Raw genomic sequence first — 25,510 nt, forward strand, 5'->3', positions numbered from 1 at the left:
ATGACTCTCCCAGTCCGGGCTAAAGATGACGATATCATCTAGGTACGCAGCAGCGTAGGCCTTATGGGGTGCAAGGACTCTATCCATAGCCCTCTGGAAGGTCGCCGGAGCTCCCTGTAGGCCAAACGGCATCCGGGCATATTGGAAGCATCCATCAGGTGTCGAAAAGGCCGTCTTCTCCTTGGCTTCCTGTGCCATGGGGATCTGCCAATACCCCTTTGTCAAATCCAAGGTGGATATATATCTGGCGTGCCCAAGCCTTTCGATGAGCTCATCAATACGGGGCATGGGATAAGCGTCGAACTTGGAGACTTCATTCAACTTCCGATAGTCGTTGCAAAACCTCCACTCTCCATCAGGTTTTGGGACCAGGACAATTGGGCTCGACCAACCGCTCTTGGATTCCTCAATGACCCCAAGCCTCAACATACGCTCCACTTCCTTGGAGATAACTTCTCGACGAGCCTCAGGAATACGATAAGGTTTCACATTCACCCGCACATGTGGCTCTGTTAGGACCTCGTGCTCTATGACCTTCGTGTATCCTGGCAATTCTGAAAACAGGTCCCTGTTTTTCTGGAGTAACTCCCGGCACTGCTGTTTCTGGGTCTTTGATAGCGTCTCTGCTATAGTAACCGCTCCAACCTCACCTTCTGGGTTGCTTAACAATGACGGAGTTGCTGTCGGCTCTCTATCTTGCCATGGCTTGATGAGGTTGACATGGTAAACTTGGAATGGTTTCCGTCTTCCTGGTTGGTGAATTTTATAATTTACCTCACCAAGTTACTCGACAACCTCATATGGCCCTTGCCATTTGGCCAAGAACTTGCTTTCCACTGTTGGAACTAACACAAGAACTCGGTCTCCCGGATTGAACTGCCTCACTCTTGCAGACCGGTTGTAGACCCTGGCTTGAGCTTCTTGTGCTTGGAGAAGGTGTTCTTTCACGATAGGCATCACCTTTGCAATCCTCTGCTGCATCAGGGCCACATGCTCAATGACGCTTCTGTGGGGTGTGACTTCGGTCTCCCAGGTTTCCTTGGCTATATCCAGGAGTCCTCGTGGATGTCGGCCATATAGAAGCTCAAACGGTGAGAACCCTGTGGAGGCCTGTGGAACTTCACGAATGGAAAACATCAGATAGGGTAAGAGACAATCCCAGTCTCTACCGTCTTTCTCTATAGCTTTTCTCAGCATGTTCTTTAGTGTCTTGTTAAACCTCTCAACAAGGCCATCTGACTGGGGATGGTACACCGAGGTCATCAACTGGGAGATCTTCAGGGCTTTGCATAACTCCCTCATCACCTTGCTCATGAAAGGTGTACCCTGGTCAGTCAGGATCTCCTTTGGCAGACCTGTCCGGGAAAAGACATGGACCAACTCGCGGGCTATGCTTTTTGAGGAAGAATTTCTCAAGGGAATTGCCTCAGGATAGCGTGTGGCATAGTCCAGGATGACTAATATATACTGATGGCCCCGAGCTGATTTAACTAAGGGACCGACCAAGTCCATGGCAATTCTCTCGAACGGTACCTCAATAATGGGCAGTGGCACAAGGGGGTTCCGGAAATGAGGAGTAGGAGCAGTTAGCTGACATGTAGGGCAGGACCTGCAATAGTTCACTATTTCCCGGTGACACCCAGGCCAATAGAACCTCTGCACAACCCGTTCCTGCGTTTTTTCCACCCCCAGGTGTCCACCCAAGATGTGTGAATGGGCCATGTCCAACACTTTCCGTCTATACGGACCCGGCACTATCAAGTGCTCTACCAACTCCTCCCGTATTTTCGTGACACGGTACAACAACTCCCCCCTCAACAGAAAATGGGGAAATCTTGTGTCTGCCCCCGGCTCCTGTACGACCCCGTCAATAACTGTGACATTATTAAAGGCTTCCCTCAGAGTGGGGTCCCTATGTTGGGCAGTCCCAAAATTTTCACCGGTAACTTCTAACTCCAGAATGTCAGATGTAGGGGATACTTCCTCCTCATCCCCAACCAGAACACAAAAAGGAAAACTGTCTGCCTCTGGGTGTGGCGATACCCTTCCAGGGTTCACTGGTTCCCTGCCAGGGAGCTCAGAACCATTTCCCCACAAATCCCAAAACAAACAGAAATCCCGGCCAATAATTATAGGGTGCAACAAGTCCTGAACCACGCCGACTATGTGGGACTCAGTGCCACATGCCGTTTCAATGTCCACCCTGGCCATAGGGTAGTCCTTTGCATCACCATGTATGCACCGCACTCCGACCTTCTTTCCTGGGAGCAGGTAGAGAGGAAAAGTGGCCCTCACCAGGGTCACTAGGCTCCCCGAGTCTAACAGTGCCGTTACTGCTCGACCGTTCTCCTTTACGAGACACGCTTGAGGTCCCTCGTTGGATGGAGAGTTCACACTACAGGCTGGATACGCATAGTATGAACAATGGCGTCCCATGCTGCAGTCCATCTGCTCAGTGGTTTGGGAACAACGGGCAGCTATATGTCCTGGCTTGTGGCACCTCCAACAAATAATATCACCCGTGGGGACCTTGGGCACCACCTCCCCCGCCCTTTGTGACCTTGGACGCACCACCCCTTTTTGGGACTCAGCTGCCTTCTGGGACCCCCAGTACGGCATGGGCTGCCTCCCGAAGGAGCCTTCCAACCCTTGGTATCTATCAACCAGTCCGATCAGCTCGTCGGCATTCTGGGGATCACCCTGGGCAACCCAAGACTGTATAGGCCTCGGGAGGGAATGGACAAACCGATCCATCATCACCCGTTCTACCATCTGTGCAGGCGCAGAGGATTCTGGCTGCAGCCATTTCTGGACCAGGTGCAACAGATCAAACATTTGGGAACGAGGTGGTTTGTCCCGGTGATAGCCCCAGGAGTGAACTCGCTGTGCCCTGACAGTCAGTGTCACCCCCAAACGTGCGAGAATCTCGGCTTTCAATTTGTGATACTCTTTGGCATCTTGCAAGGTCAAATCATAGTACGCCTTCTGGGGTTCTCCCGTCAGGTATGGCGCAAGTACCTCTGCCCACTGCTCTGGCGGAAGTTTTTCCCTCTCAGCGACCCTCTCAAACACCGTCAGGAAGGCCTCAACATCATCCCCGGGAGTCATTTTCTGCAATGCGCGTCTTACCGTCTTCCGGACGTGGGTGTCATCAGCCAAACCTGGGGTTGGGGCGCTCGCCTTGCCCTGGATGGCGGTTGCCAGAAGCTGCATCTGCTGCTGATGCTCCTGCTGGCTCTGCTGCATCTGCTGCCATTGCTCCTGCTGACTCTGCCGTTGCTCCTGCTGGCTCTGTTGTATCTGCTGCATCAACAGCCTGTTGCTCTCTTGCTGCCTTTGCTCCTGCTGGCTCTGCCTTTTCTCCTGCTGTGACTGCATCTGGACCAAGTGTTTCAGCAGGTCCTCCATTTTCTCCGGCAATGCTTGCTGGCTTGCAACAGCCTTGACCCAGGACATTCAAAAATAAACTCACGTTCTCCGCTGGGAACGCTGCTCGCACGTCTCCACCAATTGTAGCGATTTCACTCACTCAGCTGCGACGGCTGACACTCAGGAGACGTGTTCCTTTAAAGTTCACTGGGTTTATTGCTTCATAAACCAAGTGGCAAATAACAGAAAGCAAAATGGGCCTTTGGTTCAGGCAAAGAAAAGCAAGTGTCCAGTTCATCCGGCTCAGTCCTGAAGCCGTAACACACTCAGGAGGGTTTCACCTCCACACATATCTGCTGTGTAAAGGATTAGCCAGTCTTATAAAGAGCTAACCCCACCCAGTAACCCATCACATGATTAGCCATGTGGTCTGACATTACCACAGGTCCTGAAACACATATACAAGATTATGTGCAAGAAAGGAATACTCCGGGCTACATTACAGCAACCAGGCACTTATGTGGCACATTCCTCCCATCGACTACAAACCCTTTAGCCCTGCTACAATAGATAGAAGGATAGATAGATAGATAGATAGATAGATAGATAGATAGATAGATAGATAGATAGATAGATAGATAGAAGGATAGATAGATAGAAGGATAGATAGACACATAGATAAATAGACAAACTGTGCATTGATATTACCCAAGTTATCAGCCAATATGTACGGAATAGGAAACTTCCACCGGTAAATTTCATTACGCAGAGCATTTCGATCACGTTTCTGCAGACAGAAAACACAAATGCTCAGTACACGCGCCCGGCTATGAAAGGACCATGACCCTTAGTTTTTTCCTATGCCCCATAAATGCTTTTCGGTGCAGACCCTGTGCCATTACTGAGACTCTAGCATGGTCTCGGCAGGGGGATGAGAGTGATACATGGTGCAGTATATGTTGGTCTATAAGCAGGCATGTAATACATGGGGTGTAGAGAATAAGGTTGCACTTGGGCCATGAGCCTGACTAAGGATGCGTGGTGCCCTGTGAGGATTGTTCCCCTTATACCCCCTCCTACAACTTATATACAAATAAGATATTATACAGAGCTAAATTATACAAGGAATAAAGTATGGTGCCCACATAACGGTGCCGTCCTTTAGCCAAAAAAAGCTGCTTAATAAACACAACTATACAGTGTTGACACCAAATAATATATTATAAATGTGCCTAAATATTAGTGCCACACAGAGCCCAAATAAATACGGCTATATAGTGTTCTCAAAGTATCACAATACAGTGTCCAAATGAATACTGTCATACAGTGCTCACATATAAACACTATACAGTGCCCAAATAAATACCTTTTACAATTCTCACATGTTGTGACTATACAGTGCTCAAATACCGCAAATACAAGCTTACAATTCTCATGAATAATCAAAATATAGTGCCCAAATTAATAGTGACATTCTGGGCTTTCATATTAATACTTTACAGTGCCCAAATAAATACCATTTTACAGTTCTTATATGTTATGACTATACAGTGGCTAAATAAATACTACCATACAGTGCTCACATATTATCAAAATATAGTGCCTAAATAAATACAGTGCTGATGAATTATCAAAACCTAGCGCCGAAATGACAACTGCCATATAGTGCTCACCTATTAACATTATACACTGTCCAAATACAGTAAATACCACTTTACAGTTCTTATATGTTATGACTGTACAGTGCTCAATTAAATACTACCACACAGAGCTCACATATTATAAAAAAAAAAGCTAAAAAAAAAACAGCGGCCATACAGCGCTCACCTATAAACATTATACAGTGCCCAAATAAATACTATCGCACATTGCTCACATATGACCATACAATGGCCAAATGAATGCTGACTGCTATAAAGTGCTGATATATCACTATACACTTCCCAAATAAATACAGTGTTCACGTATTATCACTATATAGTGCCAACGCAAATAGCACCATATAGAGCACACACATTATCACTATAGAGTGTCCAAAAAGATTCTACCATACAGTGCTCACATATTATCACAAAACAGTGAAACAATAAATAAATAAGGACGATGCTCCCCGACCATTGAGTTTATTATTTATCATTTTATGTACTTGCACATTTATAGACGTGATGTTATTAATCATTAATGGTCCATTACTTATTATTCCTCGTTGTAGTTCTTTCTTCAGCTTCGGTCTTAATTACATATTTTATAAAAAAAATAATAATTACTAGTTAAGGCTGATAAGAAAATAAAGTTTTAGAGTCAGTAAAATATTATAGCAGTATTTTATACTGGGATTTCTTTGTAGAAAACTCATCATCTACTTGTGAGTGCACTTTGCTATATAATGATGCAGCTATCCAACCACCCCAAACCAGAGACACCCCAGTGACAGCCACTTACAGTCAAAAAATGGCTCTCACTGGCAGTAAAACAGGGTTTTCGGCAGCAGATGCAACTGAAACTCATTCATGTACTTAAAATCCCACCTACCCAGTTTTTTCATTGACTAACATGGGCTAAGTTTCTACCACATCGGAAAATTTTTTAATTTACCCTTAATATGTGATTGGTAAGCACATATTTGATAGGTATCTGTTTGGGGCTAAAAAAGTCGGCTCTTACGGGTGATCTACTACTGACGATACTTTAGGTAAGAAGAGGCTGCTCACACTGCTGTCCACCCTGTCTATCTGATCTTATGCTGGAGATACTAGTAGTTCTGAGGTAAGAAGAGGCTCCTCACATTGCTGTCCACCCTGTCTATCTGATCTTAAACAGGAGATACCAAGGGTACTGAAGTAAGAAGAAGCTCCTCACACCACTGTCCATCCTGTCTATCTGATCTAGTACTGGAGATACCAAGGGTGCTGAGGTAAAAAGAGGCTGCTCACACTGCTGTCCACCATGATTATTTGATCTAATACTGGAGATAGCAGAGGTGCTGAGGTAAGGAGATGCTGCTCCCACTGCTGTCCACCCTGTCTATCTGATCTAATACTGGAGGTACCAGTGGTGCTGAGGTAAGAAGAGGCTGCTCTCCACCTGCCTATCTGATCTAATACTGAAGATACAAGGGATGCTGAGGTAAGAAGAGGCTCCTCACACTGCTGTTCAATCTGCCTATCTGATCTAATACTGGAGATACTAGTGGTGCTGAGGTAAGAAGAGGCTGCTCACACTGCTGTCGATCCTGTCTATCTGATCTAATACTGGAGATGCCAAGGGTGCTGCAGTAAGAGGCTGCTCACACTGCTGTCCACCTTTCTATCTGATCTAATACTGGAGATACCAGGCGTGCTGAGGTAAGAAGAAGCTGCTCGCACTGCTGCTCACACTGTCTATCTGTATAATGCTGGAGCTACCAGGGGACTGGTACTGAGTTACACAGATGAGCAAAAGGGTAACAATGTTTTGAACTTTTATCTTTCAGGCTCCATATCTCATCTTCCACTTCTGCTTCGAATGTAAAACTACTATCATTTTATAGACAATCATCTTGGCTATCTCATACATAGATTGAATTGCAACTACCGTATTTAGCATGTGATTTTATGCAGATTCTGTCACACAGCCTCCCTGGAAAGACAGTAAAAATTAGCACTAAAAATCTCTTGAACCTTATGGTTAATTAATTAGAAAAAAAAGAATACTCAGGGAGTAACGGGAATAAATAAAAGGAGAAATTGCTCACTTTTCATCTGCTGACAGATCAGTTGAGCTTTAAGTTGTTCATGGCTATATGACAAGCAGAAACCAGTGCAGATACATGAAGGTTGGAGGAGTAAGTATAGTCTTTATAAACTACTTACTACCATCCCAATCACATTGCCCATTAATAAAAAATGGAATTCTCACCGAAAGCTTGATGTCTCCTTGGAACAGGTCCTTGTCTATCAATGATACAAGATATAGTTAGAAAACAATGATGGAAAATCACAGTATATCAGCGTTATTGTTTAGCGCTTGTTCCTGTTATAGTGTGTGGGTACAAGTAGATTATGGGAAAAATCTCTGAATTCACTTTATGTATGTTTTATATATGTATACTATGTGTATATATATATATATATATATATATACATATATATATATATGTGTGTGTGTGGACTGTGATGTATTATTCATGATCTCGCACATTTTGGTTTACAGATAGATAGATAGATAATAGATAGATAATAGATAGATAGATTCAAAAAAAGGAAAGCAGCACAAAACGTTTCGGATGTAATGTCCTTTCTCAAGCTTGGCTTGAGAAAGGATATTACATCCGAAACGTTGCCACGCCATTCAGGCATTAACCCCTTTACCCCCTAGGGTGGTTTGCACGTTAATGACCGGGCCAATTTTTACAATTCTGACCACTGTCCCTTTATGAGGTTATAACTCTGGAACGCTTCAACGGATCCCGCTGATTCTGACACTGTTTTCTTGTGACATATTATACTTCATGATAGTGGTAACATTTATTTGATATTACCTGCGTTTATTTGTGAAAAAAAATGGAAATTTGGCGAAAATTTTGAAAATTTCACAATTTTCCAACTTTGAATTTTTATGCAATTAAATCACAGAGATGTCACACAAAATACTTAATAAGTAACATTTCCCACATGTCTACTTTACATCAGCACAATTTTGGAACCAAAATATTTTTTTGTTAGGGAGTTATAAGGGTTAAAAGTTGACCAGCAATTTCCCATTTCTCCAACACCATTTTATTTTAGGGACCACATCTCATTTGAAGTCATTTTGAGGGGTCTATATGATAGAAAATAACCAAGTGTGACACCATTCTAAAAACTGCACCCCTCAAGGTGCTCAAAACCACATTCAAGAAGTTTATTAACCCTTCAGGTGTTTCACAGGAATTTTGGGAATGTTTAAATAAAAATGAACATTTAACTTTTTTTCACAAAAAATTTACTTCAGCTTCAATTTGTTTTATTTTACCAAGGGTAACAGGAGAAAATGGACAAGAAAAGCTGTTGTACAATTTGTCCTGAGTACACTGATATACCATATGTGGGGGTAAACCACTGTTTGGGCAAACGGGAGAGCTCGGAAGGGAAGGAGCACTGTTTTACTTTTTGAAAGCAGAATTGGCTAGAATTGAGATCGGACGCCATATCGCGTTTGGAGAGCCCCTGATGTGCCTAAAAAGTGGAAACCCCCCAATTACAACTGAAACCCTAATCCAAACACACCTTTAACCCTAATCCCAACAGTAACCCTAACCACACCTCTAACCCAGACACACCCCTAACCCTAATCCCAACCCTATTCCCAACCGTAAATGTAATCCAAACCCTAACCCTAACTTTAGCCCCAACCCTAACCCTAACTTTAGCCCCAACCCTAACTGTAGCCTTAACCCTAGCCCCAACCCTAACCCTAGCCCTAACCCTAGCCCTAACCCTAATGGGAAAATGGAAATAAATATGGAGCGCCCCCAGACACAGGGCCGCGAGTTCTCGGTACCGGGCCTCTTTGGTTCGGTTCTGAGGCTGTCACGGTGGCTAGACCCGGTCCGCGACCCTGCTAAGGGGCATCCAATAAAGGTGGTACAGTTTGTCAGGGATTTCGTGACGCCACCTGTGGTGTTCGGTCAGGGTGACCGACGCTGCTGTGGGGTCCGCTGGGGTGATGGAATGGCAGCTAGATGGTGAACCTTCCCACAGGTGAAGTATGTCCCCAGGGCTTCCCAGTAAGGTGGATGGTGGATGGTGTGAGGTGCAGATAATAACGAGGACACAAGGTTGCAGTCTCTTTACCTCTTTACTGAAGACTTCAGGATCCTCAATCCAGAGCACAGTTAACAGGGCTGTCTGAGACCGGCCGGTCCGATGGCACATCCAGAGTTCCCTTTGCAGGTGGAAATCGTTGCCTACCAATAGCGCCTGTGTGTTGTAGTGCTACCCTGCTGAGCATTTGGTATAGTCCTCACAACTTCTGTTCTAGTTCGTTCGTTCGTTCTTTCTAGTTCTTTCTCTTTCTTTCTATTTCGTTCCAGATGTTACTAGTTTCTCGTCCCCCAGGTATGTTATGGCTACGACGCACCCGTATGACGGGAAGGCTCGGAGCTCTTCCGGGACCCTAGAGACGCCCCTCTCCACGCGTTGCCTCCTATGTCTTCGTAGGAAATTTAAGGTAGACAGCCAACCTATAATTAACTGTCCTGCGGAGTTTGAAGAAAGGCATGGAGTCAGTTACTTCCTCGGTGTTCCGGCCACCGGCTACGCGCCTCAGTAGGATGTTGCCGTTCCCGGGGCACGACTCCTACTGGTTCTCCTTTGTGCTTGATCTCGTTTCTCACTGTTCCACAATATCCTTCGCTTCGTGTTTCTTTCTTAGGATACCGCCGCAAGGTAGTGCAGGTGCAGTTCCGTAACGTTCTGTTCTGGTCGCTAGGTACCTGCCATGTTCCCACGCCTGACAGGGACCCTTCTGAATCCAACCCAGTCAGCTTCTGACTAACTTCCTATCCAACCCCTAGTGGCCGGAGTGTGAAGTGTAATGTGTGCTGGTGATACCTGGTCAGTAGAATTCCTTCAGTGCCATCAGACGTACCATCACTCGCCTTAGCGGCAGAGCGACGTTACTGCAACGACCAGATCTCTGGGGCGCTGCAAATACATTTTTTTAATTTTTCCCTAACTAAGGGGGTGATGAAGGGGGGTTTGATTTACTTTTATAGTGGGTTTTTTAGCGGATTTTTATGATTGGCAGCCGTCACACACTGAAAGACGCTTTTTATTGCAAAAAATATTTTTTGCGTTACCACATTTTGAGAGCTATAATTTTTCCATATTTGAGTCCAGAGAGTCATGTGAGGTCTTGTTTTTTGTGTGACGAGTTGACGTTTTTATTGGTAGCATTTTCGGGCACGTGACATTTTTTGATCGCTTTTTATTCCGATTTTTGTGAGGCAGAATGACCAAAAACCAGCTATTCATTAATTTCTTTTGGAGGAGGCGTTTATACCATTCCGCGTTTGGTAAAATTGATAAAGCAGTTTTATTCTTCGGGTCAGTATGATTACAGCGATACCTCACTTATATCTTTTTTTATGTTTTGGCGCTTTTATACGATAAAAACTATTTTATAGAAAAAATAATTATTTTTGCATCGCTTTATTCTGAGGACTATAACTTTTTTATTTTTTTGCTGATGATGCTGTTTGGCGGCTCTTTTTTTGCGGGACAATATGACGCTTTCAGCGGTACCATGGTTATTTATATCTGTTTTTTTGATCGCGTGTTATTCCACTTTTTGTTCGGCGGTATGATAATAAAGCGTTGTCTTTTGCCTCGGTTTTTTTTTTTTTTCTTACGGTGTTTACTGAAGGGGTTAACTAGTGGGACAGTTTTATAGGTCGGGTCGTTATGGACGCGGCGATACTAAATATATGTACTTTTATTGTTTTTTTTTATTTAGATAAAGAAATGTATGGGAATAATTTTATTTATTTTTTTTCATTATTTAGGAATTTAAAAAAAAAAAATGTTTTACACATGTGGAAATTTTTTTTTTACTTTTTTACTTTGTCCCATCACAAATCGCTGATCTGACAGTTTGCACAGCACTTAGAGTACTGCAGGCCACCTCCCTCCCTGCAGGACCCGGATGCCGCGGCCATCTTGGATCCGGGGCCTGCAGCGAGGAAGGAGGTAGGAGACCCTCGGAGCAACGCGATCACAGCACGTTGCTGCAGGGGTCTCAGGGAAGCCCGCAGGGAGCCCCCTCCCTGCGCGATGCTTCCCTATACCGCCGGCACACCACGATCATGTTTGATCGCGGTGTGCCGGGGGTTAATGTGCCGTGGCGGTCCGTGACCGCTCCTGGCACATAGTGTCGGATGTCAGCTGCGATAGGCAGCTGACACCCGGCCGTGATCGGCCGCGCTTCCCCCGTCAGGGATCCGCACTGACGATCTGGCCAATTACTTCAAAGAAAAAATTGACCATATTCGACAGGAAATTATTTCCCAATCTTCTCGCCCAACCACTTGCACCACTGACCCCATTCCGTCACATCTCCTCCAGTCCCTTTCCCCGACTGTCACCTCTCACCTAACAAAAATATTATACCATTACTCCAAAGCAACATGCCCGCTGCCTTGGCATCATACTTGATTCCGAGCTTTCATTCACCCCCCACATCCAATCACTGGCTCGCTCTTCTTATCTGCATCTCAAAAACATTTCTAGAATACGCTCTTTTCTTACTTTCGACTCTGCAAAAACTCTTAAGGTACCGTCACACTAAACGATATCGCTAGCGATCCGTGACGTTGCAGCGTCCTCGCTAGCGATATCGTTCATTTTGACACACAGCAGCGATCAGAATCCTGCTGTGATGTCGTTGGTCGCTGCAGAAAGTCCAGCACTTTATTTCGTCGCTGGACTCCCTGCAGACATCGCTGAATCGACGTGTGTGACGCCGATTCAGCGATGTCTTCGCTGGTAACCAAGGTAAACATCGGGTTACTAAGCGCAGGGCCGCGCTTAGTAACCCGATGTTTACCCTGGTTACCAGTGTAAAAGTAAAAAAAACAAACACTACATACTTACCTACCGCTGTCTGTCCCTCGGCGCTCTGCTTCTCTGCCCTGTGTAAGCAGGGCCCTCATTCCTCTTGGAATCTATATTGAACTGTGATTTTTGTTATGCTGTAATGTCTATTGTCTGTACATGTCCCCTCTATAATTTGTAAAGCGCTGCGGAATATGTTGGCGCTATATAAATAAAATTATTATTATTATTCTTGTAGGATTGCTACAGAGGTAAATCAGAACCCCTCTCTTGACTGCAAAAGACGTTCAGAAAGATTTACTGTATGTGTGGAGAAAAAAAAGCACAGCATTTCAGAAAAAGAACTTCTCAACAACCATTAAGCAAGGGGTAGGTCAATCGTGCTTTAGGGTTGTGTCAGCCAGTGGCACAGGGAACATTTGACAGGTAGAAGGAAGAATGGATTCAATTACATTTCAAGAAATTCTTGATGAAAAGATAATGGAGCGCCCCCAGGGGCCGTGGGGTACTCGGTACCGGGTCCAGTCGGCTCAAAGGGGGATGTCACAGTGGCTGACCCGGTCCGTGGCCCTGGGACTTCCGTATAAGGCCTGAGAAAGGCTCATTTGTAGCCAAAACGTCGCCCCGACATGTGGGTTGATTAAAATCCTGCACATTTTTCCACTGAAACAATGGAGTGCTGCCTCTTTTTTGGAATGATAGATAGATAGATAGATAGATAGATAGATAGATAGATAGATAGATAGATAGATAGATAGATAGAAAGAAAAAGAATAGAAGATTGCCTATCATGTCTAGTAAGATGTGGCACATTTCTCATACACCAATGTGAAAACTTGGTGCACGTTCTACCTGTCCATCTTAGACTATGCACATATAGGACAATTATAAGACATGTACCCAATTACATATGACGTACCCTTGTTGATCTCAGGGATATCTATGAATCCTCCGGCCTCACCGTGGTCACCTGTTGTGGATAATAGAAAGTTACATAATTTATAAATGGAAATTTATCGACATTTCATTAAAATTTTGCATGTAAAGTTTTGTAAATTCACAGGTGTGTCTGCTAGGGCCACTGTTCTCTAATCACTTTTGCAAGCGTTGTGCCCCCTATAGTTTCTACAGATGTATTGATTTTAGTACCCATTAGGCAGATTATTATCATTTTTAAATGCATTTAAATGCCGTTGTCGATGCACTGGGGCACCGGATCCCATCACCCCTATACAACCCAACTGCCGGGGGGCCTATGAATTGACAGGACAGCGATGGGGGGGATACTGAATCCGCATGGCTGACTTCTTTGTGGCTGGGCTTCATAGGATAAAGTAATTTTATCAATAAGTGATCAAATGATTGTAGATTCACATTCCCTAAGGAAACTAAAATAATAAAGTAAAGAATTAAACAAAAACAAGTTTTTAAAAAAGATATAAAAAAAAATTAAATATAAAAATTTCAAACACACCCACTTTTAATCAGTTAAAAATAAAGAAAAAAAATAAATTACACATATAAGCATATTTGGTGTCGCTGCAAACGTCTGATCTATCAAAATATTACATTAATACTCCCAAACAATAAAACGAAAAAATATTGAAACACCAGAAATTAGGTTTCCTGGTCTCTACATATCCCTAAAAAACTACAACAAAGGTAATCAAAATGTATTTAACCCAGAATTATATCGCTAAACAACAACTTTTCCCAGAAAAAAACAAGTTCTAGTACAATTATGTCAATTGAGCAATAAAAAATGTTATGGCTCTCAGATCACTTGGTTTGGGGTAAAAAATATACAGAAGAATTTTACGTGAGTTCATCAGAACAATAGAAATATTTTTAGTTTTCCTCTTACCAGTTTCTTCTGGCGGATAGTGAATCTGTAATATAAAAAAATCAGAATGTGATTACAGCAAAGGGAACTCCATGTGTAACCATAAATTTCAACGTCCTTCTAATTCCGAAGACCCTTCAACTGCTCTTCCAAGTAATACAGACATCAATGTATGGTGGAAACTGACTTTCCAACTGGCCCTTATAGACTCCAAATTAAGGAAAAAGCTGAGACTTGCAGTTTTTCTGGCATTCATGAGCCAAATAATGGTGATAAAGGGCTGTAGTCATGATTACTTACTGTGTAGGCATTAGAGCGGGAAATGATGGCTAAGAGGCAGAGGAGTCCCAGAGGTGCCCGGGACACCATGGTGGCTAGGAGGAGAATGCTCGCTGAAAACGTCCCATCCGCACGGCTTATATGTGATGTTTGAACTTTGCACAATTTTCCAAGTTCATGTTAACTAGTATAACTATTATCACATATATTATCACAGCTACAAGTAACATAAGAAGTTTATCATGAGTTTACCCTTATCTTGAAATTGGCCATAAACTAATCACTAAAGGTACCGTCACACTAGACGATATCGCTAGCGATCCGTGACGTTGCAGCGTCCTCGCTAGCGATATCGTCCAGTGTGACAGGCAGCAGCGATCAGGCCCCTGCTGGGAGATCGCTGGTCGGGGAAGAAAGTCCAGAACTTTATTTCGTCGCTGGACTCCCCGCAGACATCGCTGAATCGGCGTGTGTGACACCGATTCATCGATGTCTTCACTGGTAACCAGGGTAAACATCGGGTAACTAAGCGCAGGGCCGCGCTTAGTAACCCGATGTTTACCCTGGTTACCATCCTAAAAGTAAAAAAAACAAACACTACATACTTACCTACAGCCGTCTGTCCTCCAGCGCTGTGCTCTGCACTCCTCCTGTACTGGCTGTGAGCGTCGGTCAGCCAGAAAGCAGAGCGGTGACGTCACCGCTCTGCTTTCCGGCCGCTGTGCTCACACAGACAGTACAGGAGGAGTGCAGAGCACAGCGCTGGAGGACAGACGGCTGTAGGTAAGTATGTAGTGTTTGTTTTTTTTACTTTTAGGATGGTAACCAGGGTAAACATCGGGTTACTAGGCGCGGCCCTGCGCTTAGTTACCCGATGTTTACCCTGGTTACCGGCATCGTTGGTCGCTGGAGAGCGGTCTGTGTGACAGCTCTCCAGCGACCAAACAGCGACGCTGCAGCGATCCGGATCGTTGTCGGTATCGCTGCAGCGTCGCTAAGTGTGACGGTACCTTAACGCTCAGAGATCCTCAGGAATGAGCGCAATATTAACTTTTATTCTTTCCATGGGTATCCATTTACCTTATTAACCCTCATGTTATCGTTATGTCTTAAAGTAGCGGTGTAGATATTCTACCAGTGGGACTTCATTTAGAATTTTAGTTTTGCAGAGAAATTGCACGTTTTTCATGGTGTCTCCCATGCTCAGCAACTATCCTGTTTCTCATGCTTTGTAACTTCCTAAATGCATTCTGGGGCGAACCCAAACAGTAAAGTTCAGGGTCCGAAACCGAACACCTACTGTTCGGGCATGGACCTCAAACACAGACTGCACCAGGAAGTCCATGTTACTGTTCGGATTTGCCACCCTAAACAGCAAGTGTTTCTCGCAATGCCATGTGCATGACAGTGAGACAAACACCGGCAGCTCTGATCGGCGGTAAGATCATTCCCAGCAGTCAGAGTGCTGCGGGTCCTATGCTGTCAGATGACAGCGTGAATCAGCAGCTGTGACTGGAGGTAAAAAGTTTATCCACGTCACTACTACTCCCATCAGCCTATGCCTGCTGCCTCAAATACTTTCCCTCACTTTTCAGCATGCCTTATGTGATGCAATTCATGGAGAAGTGTGAGGCTAGACAGTTAAGAGGTCCAAGATCAAAAGCCAAAAAGGTACATTATAGACAGAAGGGTGAGACAAAAGTGTAGTCAAGTAAGAGTCCGAGGACAGAATTCCAAGAAGGTAGTGGATCACGACAAAAGGGCTAGGTAAACAGATGGTCAAGGTAAATCCAAGGTCGAGCAGCAAAGATCAGAATACAAAACTTGGAGCACAGAGCAAATACATACACCTCTTGAGCAAAGCTACAATTGGCAGCTATCTAAGGCAGAGAGCTGGCTAAATAGGCAGGTAATTACGCTGAACAGGAGACACATGAATGAAGCACCCTGGTCCTGATTGGACAGCTGAACTGTCACTTAAGAAACTGACAGTTGAGCACGCCACAGATTCCGATTGGACGGCCGAGCTATCAGTCACCATACTGACAGCTCAGTATGCCCGTATCATAGATTGGATGGCAGAACTGTCAATCACTGCGTCCAGAAACACCAAAAATTCCAAATGCTTCAGGTGCCTCCCAACGCCAGAACAATGTTGCATAGCTTGTGGGATTGCCCAGGCAGAGCAGCATTGTGGCAGGATGTATTCTTACTTTATGAGGTCCTGTGTTACACATAAAGCCAGAGATGGCCCTTCTTTTAATTTTTCATATTTCCATTTCAAAGACTAAAGAGGGCATTTGAGATTTTTTGTATGGGCTGCCAAGTAGATTACCCCTAGTAAAGGGAAGTAGACATTATCTCCAACCATGGCCTGAGATGAGGACAATGGTGCATCCTCTAGAGGAAAGAAGGTTAATCATAATCACAGATGCAGATTCTTTACTGGAAAAGCAGTGAGACTATGGAGGTCTCTGCCACATGATGTTATAATGGTTGATTCACTACTAAATTTAAGATGGGCATAAATGCCTTTTGTGATAATAGCAATATTACACGTTATGGGCACCAGATTCTAGAATGAGGCATTGATCCAGGGAACTGGTCTGATTGTCGTATGTGGAGTCAGGATGGAATTTTTCCCCTATTATGAAGCTATTAGTGTCTGCTTCATGGGTTTTTTTTTGCTTTCCTCTGGATCAACATGTTAGGCTATAGATTGATCTCAATGGACTTAAGTACCTGGGTTCTTTTTAACTTAACTTAACTCGGTTAACGTCACAGCAAAGTGTGAGTTCACTTCATCCAGAACTTATCTGAGTCCACTTGGACCAGTTTTTACTATTAATTTCATTCTATTTGTTTGATTTAATTTTTGCTTCCTTGCCCAATATCCCATTATTGGTGAATCCATGTCTACTTGGACCACCATATGTATGCACTTGCACTTTCTTTCCTAATCAGGTGGATTTCACCACCATAGAATGTCGGATGTTGGTCTACGTCTGACTTATTTAAACATTTCTATAACGTAGTAAAGGGTTTTCTGCTTGTCATTCTGCCTTTACGATTTTAACTTATCTTATCGTAATTGTCTACTTTTTGGATTGGTCGTATGTAGCTTCTTCTTTTTCACTTAGTTCATGTTGTCTCAGTTTTGCGACTCAATTATAGCAAAATCCAGTCTTTGGGAAAACCAACCTACCACAAACTTGGATAGGTTTAATCAAACTTAATTAAACATAATCTTTCACTTTCTTTTTCGTGTCACTTTTTTTTGCACTCTTTATAGAGTATTTTATTATGTCACGTCATCTTGATGTGGTCACATTTATATACACTTTTATGGGGTCACTTTTATATATATTTCCAAACCACTATTGCAGATGGTTCAAATATAAAGAGAAAAAAAGGAAAACAGCACAACAAAAAGTAAAAAAATGTGGACTTTAATGCCTGAACGGCGTGGCAACGTTTCGGATATGTTATCCTTTCTCAAGCCTGAGAAAGGATAACATATCCGAAACGTTGCCACGCCGTTCAGGCATTAAAGTCCACATTTTTTTACTTTTTGTTGTGCTGTTTTCCTTTTTTTCTCTTTATATATATATATATATCTATAATATAACGCTGGGAGCGTCACTCTGTCCGAAGCCTTTATAGACTGTGCAGGCGCAAGCGCCGGCGCAGTCTGGGCCTCACAGAGTGACGCTCCCGGGAGATCGCGGTATGCGTTAACACTGAACGCACACCGCGATCTCCAACAGAGAAGCAGGGACCGCCAGGAGGGTGAGTATCGGCCATATTCACCTGTCCTGCGTTCCACCGCTGAGCGCCGCCATCTTCCCGGTCTTCGGCCTGTGACCTTCAGTTCAGAGGGCGCGATGACGCGCTTAATGCGTGCCGGCGCCGCCCTCTGACTGAACAGTCACAGCCAGAGGACCGGGAAGATGGCGGCGCCCAGCGGTGGAACGCAGGACAGGTGAATATAGTAAGTGCTGGGGGGCCTGAGCTGGCGGCGATACCGGCACCTGACCCCCACAGCGCGCCGGTGTCCCCGCCTGCTCAGGCCCCCGGATGGGTGCAGCACATGACAGGATGGGGACGCAGGATGGGTGCAGCACATGACAGGATGGGGACGCAGGATGGGTGCAGCACATGACAGGATGAGGATGCAGGATGGGTGCAGCACATGACAGGATGGGGACGCAGGATGGGTGCAGCACATACCAGGATGGGGACGCAGGATGGGTGCAGCACATGACAGGATGGGGGCGCAGGATGGGTGCAGCACATGACAGGATGGGGACACAGGATGGGTGCAGCACATGACAGGATGGGGACGCAGGATGGGTGCAGCACATGACAGGATGGGGACGCAGGATGGGTGCAGCACATGACAGGATGGGGATGCAGGATGGGTGCAGCACATGACAGGATGGGGACGCAGGATGGGTGCAGCACATACCAGGATGGGGACGCAGGATGGGTGCAGCACATGACAGGATGGGGGCGCAGGATGGGTGCAGCACATGACAGGATGGGGACACAGGATGGGTGCAGCACATGACAGGATGGGGACGCAGGATGGGTGCAGCACATGACAGGATGGGGACGCAGGATGGGTGCAGCACATGACAGGATGGGGACGTAGGATGGGGACGCAGGATGGGTGCAGCACATACCAGGATGGGGACGCAGGATGGGTGCAGCACATGACAGGATGGGGGCGCAGGATGGGTGCAGCACATGACAGGATGCGGACGCAGGATGGGTGCAGCACATGACAGGATGGGGACGCAGGATGGGTGCAGCACATGACAGGATGGGGACGCAGGATGGAGCAGCACATGACAGGATGGGGACGCAGGATGGGTGCAGCACATGACAGGATGGGGACGCAGGATGGGTGCAGCACATGACAAGATGGGGACGCAGGATGGAGCAGCACATGACAGGATGGAGACCATATACCAATATAAATGCTCGCCACCCGGGCGTAGAACGGGTTCAATAGCTAGTATATATATATATATATATATATCCGTATAATTTTCTTTTCTTTTATTTATTTTTTTCTTTTTTCTTTTCTTTTTCTTCTTTTCCCTCACAATGTTCTTTTTATTATTTATTTTGGCCGAGTATATCCATATAGACATTCAGGACATGTGTATTTAGGCACTAATTATCGGGCTCTCTCGGTCTGTCCCTCCTTTGCTTCTTTTTTCTTATTTGGAGTCTGCAAGCCTCTGCGCATGCGCGTATTCCCTAGCCTCCCGGATCTTCGCTGGGCTCTCTCATATTGACACGCAGGCGTCATGGCTTGCGTGCCATAGAGCGTTGCCAAGGAAGTATCCTGATGAGGGGGCGGGCATATGTGCGATGCGCGAACCAAGGCTGTGATTGACTTCTCCCGCCATGCGCTGATTGGTGGAGCATTGTACTTAAACCCAGCTGCCGCTCACCCTGACACGCTCCCGGAAGAAGCTGGCGGCGAAACGTACGTCGGGGTGAGTGGACGCCGAACAGGTGCACATGTATGAGATGTGGTAAGCACATTTTACATTTTTCTGGCATATGTATACCATTACAATTACTTGGTGATCACTGTTGTTATACATGAGGAAAAGGGAATGTTAGTGCGGCCTTTTCCCACTGTGGATATGAACCTTTAGATTCTGGTATTACCCGTATAATATAGGATTGGGCCAAATACAGTATCATCTACATGCCTCAGTATATCATATTTTCTACATGGTATTCCTTATGTCAGATTTAGAATCAGTATTTATAGCTGGGGCTACTGGATTACCTGTCTGTATTGGTTTATGGGTTTAACTGTTCGGTGTCCATTAACAGTATTGTTGCTTTTTTAATTTTGTTTTATGTCATTTTGTAATAAAAGTTAAATTTTAATTCTTATATCATTTGTGGGATCTCTTCATATTTCCGTCTTGCATGGAATAGTATGGAAAGTTGGTTAATATTGTGATTTGGAGTGCCCATTGTGTTATATGGGACAGTTTTTGTGTGGTCTATTAGTAATTTTTTGGGTGCATTGGAACAACACAAACAAATAGAGAAAAAAAAGGCAAATTAGACATAGTTTCACACAAAACCCCCAAAATGGGCCGGACAAAATTGTTGTCACCCTCAACTTAATCTTTGATTGCTGTTGTGAATTCTGTGGCTGAATTCACTCCTGTGGTCACAAGTGGTACTGCAGCTTCTGAGCTTCCTCCCTCAGGTGTTCTGGTGAGCTCGTTGGCTGCTTTGTTATTTAACCCCACCTGATTCTGTCTTCCTTGCTCCTTGTCAATGTTCCAGTGTTGGATCTGAGCTTCTGGATCTTTCCTGTGGCCTGCTGCTCTGCTTAGATAAGTGCTTTTTGCTTTTGTTGCTAATTTTTCTGTCCAGCTTGTCATTTCGTTTTGCTGGAAGCTCTGAGACGCAAAGGGTGTACCGCCGTGCCGTTAGTTCGGCACGGTGGTCTTTTTGCCCCCTTTGCGTGGTTTTTTGCTTTAGGGTTTTTTGTAGACTGCAAAGTTCTCTTTGCTATCCTCGCTCTATCTAGAATATCGGGCCTCACTTTGCTGAATCTATTTCATCCCTACGTTTGTCTTTTCATCTTGCTAACAGTCATTATATGTGGGGGGCTGCCTTTTCCTTTGGGGTATTTCTCTGAGGCAAGTCAGGCTTGTTTTTCTATCTTCAGGCTAGTCAGCTCCTCAGGCTGTGCCGAGTTGCATAGGTAGTGTCAGGCGCAATCCACAGCTGCCTTTAGTTGTGTTTAGGTTAGGTTCAGGTATTGCGGTCTACAGAGATTCCACGTCTCAGAGCTCGTTCTATTGTTTTTGGGTTACTGTCAGATCACTGTATGTGCTTTGATTGCTGGCACACTGTGTCACTGGATTGCCTACATAACAGTACAAGGAGCCAACCTAATGATTCTCAATAGAGGGAAAAAAGAAGTTCTGACATCATTTTTTTTTCTCAGCTCTGTGTTCAGTCTTTTTTTTCCCCTAGACATTTGGGTGTTTCAGGACACAGGTGTGGACATGGATATTCAGGGTCTGTGCTCTTCAATGGATAATCTCGTTACACATGTACAAAGGATTCAAGATACTATTGATCAGAAATCTATGTTAGAACCAAGAATTCCTATTCCTGATTTGTTTTTTGGTGATAGAACTAAGTTTCTTAATTTCAAAAATAATTGTAAGCTATTTCTGGCCTTGAAACCTCATTCTTCTGGTAATCCTATTCAACAGGTTTTGATTATTATTTCTTTTTTGCGCGGCGACCCTCAGGACTGGGCATTTTCTCTTGCGCCAGGAGACCCTGCATTGAGTAATGTCAATGCGTTTTTCCTGGCGCTCGGATTACTTTACGATGAGCCTAATTCAGTGGATCAGGCTGAGAAAAATTTGCTGGCTTTCTGCCAGGGTCAGGATGATATAGAAGTATATTGTCAGAAATTTAGGAAGTGGTCAGTACTCACTCTGTGGAATGAATCTGCGCTGGCAGCTTTGTTCAGAAAGGGTCTCTCTGAGGCTCTTAAGGATGTCATGGTGGGTTTTCCTATGCCTGCTGGTTTGAATGAGTCTATGTCTTTGGCCATTCAGATCGGTCGACGCTTGCGCGAGCGTAAATCTGTGCACCATTTGGCGGTATTGTCTAAGATTAAACCTGAGCCTATGCAGTGCGATAGGACTATGACCAGAGTTGAACGGCAAGAACACAGACGTCTGAATGGGCTGTGTTTCTACTGTGGTGATTCCACTCATGCTATTTCTGATTGTCCTAAGCGCACTAAGCGGTTCGATAGGTCTGCCGTCATTGGTACTGTACAATCCAAATTCCTTCTGTCCATTACCTTGATATGCTCTTTGTCATCGTATTCTGTCATGGCGTTTGTGGATTCAGGCGCTGCCCTGAATCTGATGGATTTGGATTATGCTAAACGTTGTGGGTTTTTCTTGGAGCCTTTGCGGTGTCCTATTCCGTTGAGAGGAATTGATGCTACACCTTTGGCCAAGAATAAACCTCAGTACTGGACCCAGCTGACCATGTGCATGGCTCCTGCACATCAGGAAGTTATTCGCTTTCTGGTGCTACATGATCTGCATGATGTGGTCGTGTTGGGGTTGCCATGGCTGCAAACCCATAATCCAGTATTGGATTGGAACACTATGTCGGTATCCAGCTGGGGTTGTCAGGGGGTACATGGTGATGTTCCATTTTTGTCTATTTCGTCATCCACTCCTTCTGAGGTCCCAGAGTTCTTGTTTGATTATCAGGATGTACTTGAAGAGCCCAAGTCCGATGCCCTACCTCCGCATTGGGATTGTGATTGTGCTATCAATTTGATTCCTGGTAGTAAATTCCCTAAAGGTCGATTATTTAATTTATCCGTGCCTGAACACGCCGCTATGCGCAGTTATGTGAAGGAATCCCTGGAGAAGGGACATATTCGCCCATCGTCATCACCACTGGGAGCAGGGTTCTTTTTTGTAGCCAAGAAGGATGGTTCGCTGAGACCGTGTATTGATTACCGCCTTCTTAATAAGATCACTGTGAAATTTCAGTATCCCTTGCCATTGTTATCTGACTTGTTTGCTCGGATTAAGGGGGCTAGTTGGTTCACTAAGATAGATCTTCTTGGTGCGTATAATCTGGTGAGAATCAGGCAAGGAGATGAATGGAAAACTGCATTTAATACGCCCGAGGGTCATTTTGAGTATCTAGTGATGCCGTTCGAACTTGCCAATGCTCCATCTGTGTTTCAGTCTTTTATGCATGACATTTTCCGTGAGTATCTGGATAAATTCCTGATTGTTTACTTGGATGACATTTTGATCTTCTCAAATGATTGGGACTCTCATGTGAAGCAGGTCAGAATGGTTTTCCAGGTCCTGCGTGCTAATTCTTTGTTTGTGAAGGGATCAAAGTGTCTCTTCGGTGTGCAGAAAGTTTCATTTTTGGGGTTCATCTTTTCCCCTTCTACTATCGAAATGGATCCGGTTAAGGTCCAAGCCATCCAGGATTGGACTCAGCCGACATCTCTGAAAAGTCTGCAAAAATTCCTGGGCTTTGCTAATTTTTATCGTCGCTTCATCTGTAATTTTTCTAGCATTGCCAAACCATTGACCGATTTGACCAAGAAGGGTGCTGATTTGGTTAATTGGTCTTCTGCTGCTGTGGAAGCTTTTCAGGAGTTGAAGCATCGTTTTTGTTCTGCCCCTGTGTTGTGTCAACCAGATGTTTCTCTTCCGTTCCAGGTCGAGGTTGATGCTTCTGAGATTGGAGCAGGGGCGGTTTTGTCACAGAGAGGTTCTGGTTGCTCAGTGTTGAAACCATGTGCTTTCTTTTCCAGGAAGTTTTCGGCTGCTGAGCGTAATTATGATGTGGGCAACCGAGAGTTGCTGGCCATGAAGTGGGCATTCGAGGAATGGCGTCATTGGCTTGAAGGAGCTAAGCATCGCGTGGTGGTATTGACTGATCATAAGAACCTTACTTATCTCGAGTCTGCCAAGCGCTTGAATCCTAGACAGGCCCGTTGGTCGTTATTTTTTGCCCGCTTCGATTTTGTGATTTCGTACCTTCCGGGCTCTAAAAATGTGAAGGCGGATGCTCTGTCTAGGAGTTTTGTGCCCGACTCTCCGGGTTCATCTGAGCCGGCGAATATCCTCAAGGAAGGAGTCATTGTGTCTGCCATCTCCCCTGATTTGCGGCGAGTGTTGCAAAAATTTCAGGCGAATAAACCTGATCGTTGTCCGGCGGAGAAACTGTTCGTCCCTGATAGGTGGACTAGTAAAGTTATCTCTGAACTTCATTGTTCGGTGTTGGCTGGTCATCCTGGAATCTTTGGTACCAGAGAGTTAGTGGCTAGATCCTTCTGGTGGCCATCTCTGTCACGGGATGTACGTACTTTTGTGCAGTCCTGTGGGATTTGTGCTAGGTCTAAGCCCTGCTGTTCACGTGCCAGTGGGTTGCTTTTGCCCTTGCCGGTCCCAAAGAGGCCTTGGACACATATTTCGATGGATTTCATTTCTGACCTTCCCGTTTCTCAAAAGATGTCAGTCATTTGGGTGGTCTGTGATCGCTTTTCTAAAATGGTCCATCTGGTGCCCTTGGTTAAATTGCCTTCCTCCTCTGATTTGGTGCCTTTGTTCTTCCAGCATGTGGTTCGTTTGCATGGCATTCCTGAGAATATTGTTTCTGACAGAGGTTCCCAGTTTGTTTCAAGGTTTTGGCGAGCCTTTTGTGGTAGGATGGGCATTGACCTATCTTTTTCCTCGGCTTTCCATCCTCAGACTAATGGCCAGACCGAACGAACCAATCACACCTTGGAAACATATCTGAGATGTTTTGTTTCTGCAGACCAGGATGATTGGGTGTCCTTTTTGCCGTTGGCTGAGTTCGCCCTTAATAATCGGGCCAGCTCGGCTACCTTGGTCTCTCCATTTTTCTGCAATTCTGGGTTCCATCCTCGTTTCTCTTCAGGACAGGTTGAGTCTTCGGACTGTCCTGGTGTGGATTCTGTGGTGGACAGGTTGCAGCAGATCTGGACTCAGGTAGTGGACAATTTGACCTTGTCCCAGGAGAAGGCTCAACTTTTCGCTAATCGCAGACGCCGTGTGGGTCCCCGACTTTGTGTTGGGGATCTGGTTTGGTTATCTTCTCGTCATATTCCTATGAAGGTTTCCTCTCCTAAATTTAAACCTCGTTTTATTGGTCCGTATAGGATTTCTGAGATTCTCAATCCTGTGTCTTTTCGTCTGACCCTCCCAGCCTCCTTTTCCATACATAATGTATTCCATAGGTCGTTGTTGCGGAGATACGTGGCACCTATGGTTCCATCTGTTGAGCCTCCTGCCCCGGTTTTGGTGGAGGGGGAATTGGAGTATATTGTGGAGAAAATTTTGGATTCTCGTGTTTCTAGACGGAAACTCCAGTATCTGGTTAAATGGAAGGGTTATGCTCAGGAAGATAATTCCTGGGTTTTTGCCTCTGATGTCCATGCTCCAGATCTTGTTCGTGCCTTTCATGTGGCTCATCCTGGTCGGCCTGGGGGCTCTGGTGAGGGTTCGGTGACCCCTCCTCAAGGGGGGGTACTGTTGTGAATTCTGTGGCTGAATTCACTCCTGTGGTCACAAGTGGTACTGCAGCTTCTGAGCTTCCTCCCTCAGGTGTTCTGGTGAGCTCGTTGGCAGCTTTGTTATTTAACTCCACCTGATTCTGTCTTCCTTGCTCCTTGTCAATGTTCCAGTGTTGGATCTGAGCTTCTGGATCTTTCCTGTGGCCTGCTGCTCTGCTTAGATAAGTGATTTTTGCTTTTTTTGCTACTTTTTCTGTCCAGCTTGTCATTTCGTTTTGCTGGAAGCTCTGAGACGCAAAGGGTGTACCGCCGTGCCGTTAGTTCGGCACGGTGGTCTTTTTGCCC

At 45.1% G+C, this 25,510-nt stretch overlaps 1 protein-coding gene across 1 annotated transcript in view; it reads right to left on the reverse strand.

The window, feature by feature from the left end:
* Positions 1 to 14,213, reverse strand: part of MEP1A (meprin A subunit alpha) — a 33,694-nt gene extending 19,481 nt beyond the window's left edge. Inside the window, exons 1-5 of the mRNA XM_069728196.1 lie at positions 14,086 to 14,213; positions 13,807 to 13,831; positions 12,862 to 12,912; positions 7,267 to 7,301; positions 4,078 to 4,156 (exon numbers count right to left, since the gene is read on the reverse strand). Of these exons, the coding sequence (XP_069584297.1) occupies positions 4,078 to 4,156; positions 7,267 to 7,301; positions 12,862 to 12,912; positions 13,807 to 13,831; positions 14,086 to 14,154 (259 nt within the window). The 5' untranslated portion in view covers positions 14,155 to 14,213. The remainder of the gene's footprint in view (positions 1 to 4,077; positions 4,157 to 7,266; positions 7,302 to 12,861; positions 12,913 to 13,806; positions 13,832 to 14,085) is intronic.
* Positions 14,214 to 25,510: the final 11,297 nt, after the last annotated feature.

The sequence above is a fragment of the Ranitomeya imitator genome, chromosome 5, assembly GCF_032444005.1.
Source record: "Ranitomeya imitator isolate aRanImi1 chromosome 5, aRanImi1.pri, whole genome shotgun sequence".
Lineage (NCBI taxonomy): Eukaryota > Metazoa > Chordata > Amphibia > Anura > Dendrobatidae > Ranitomeya > Ranitomeya imitator.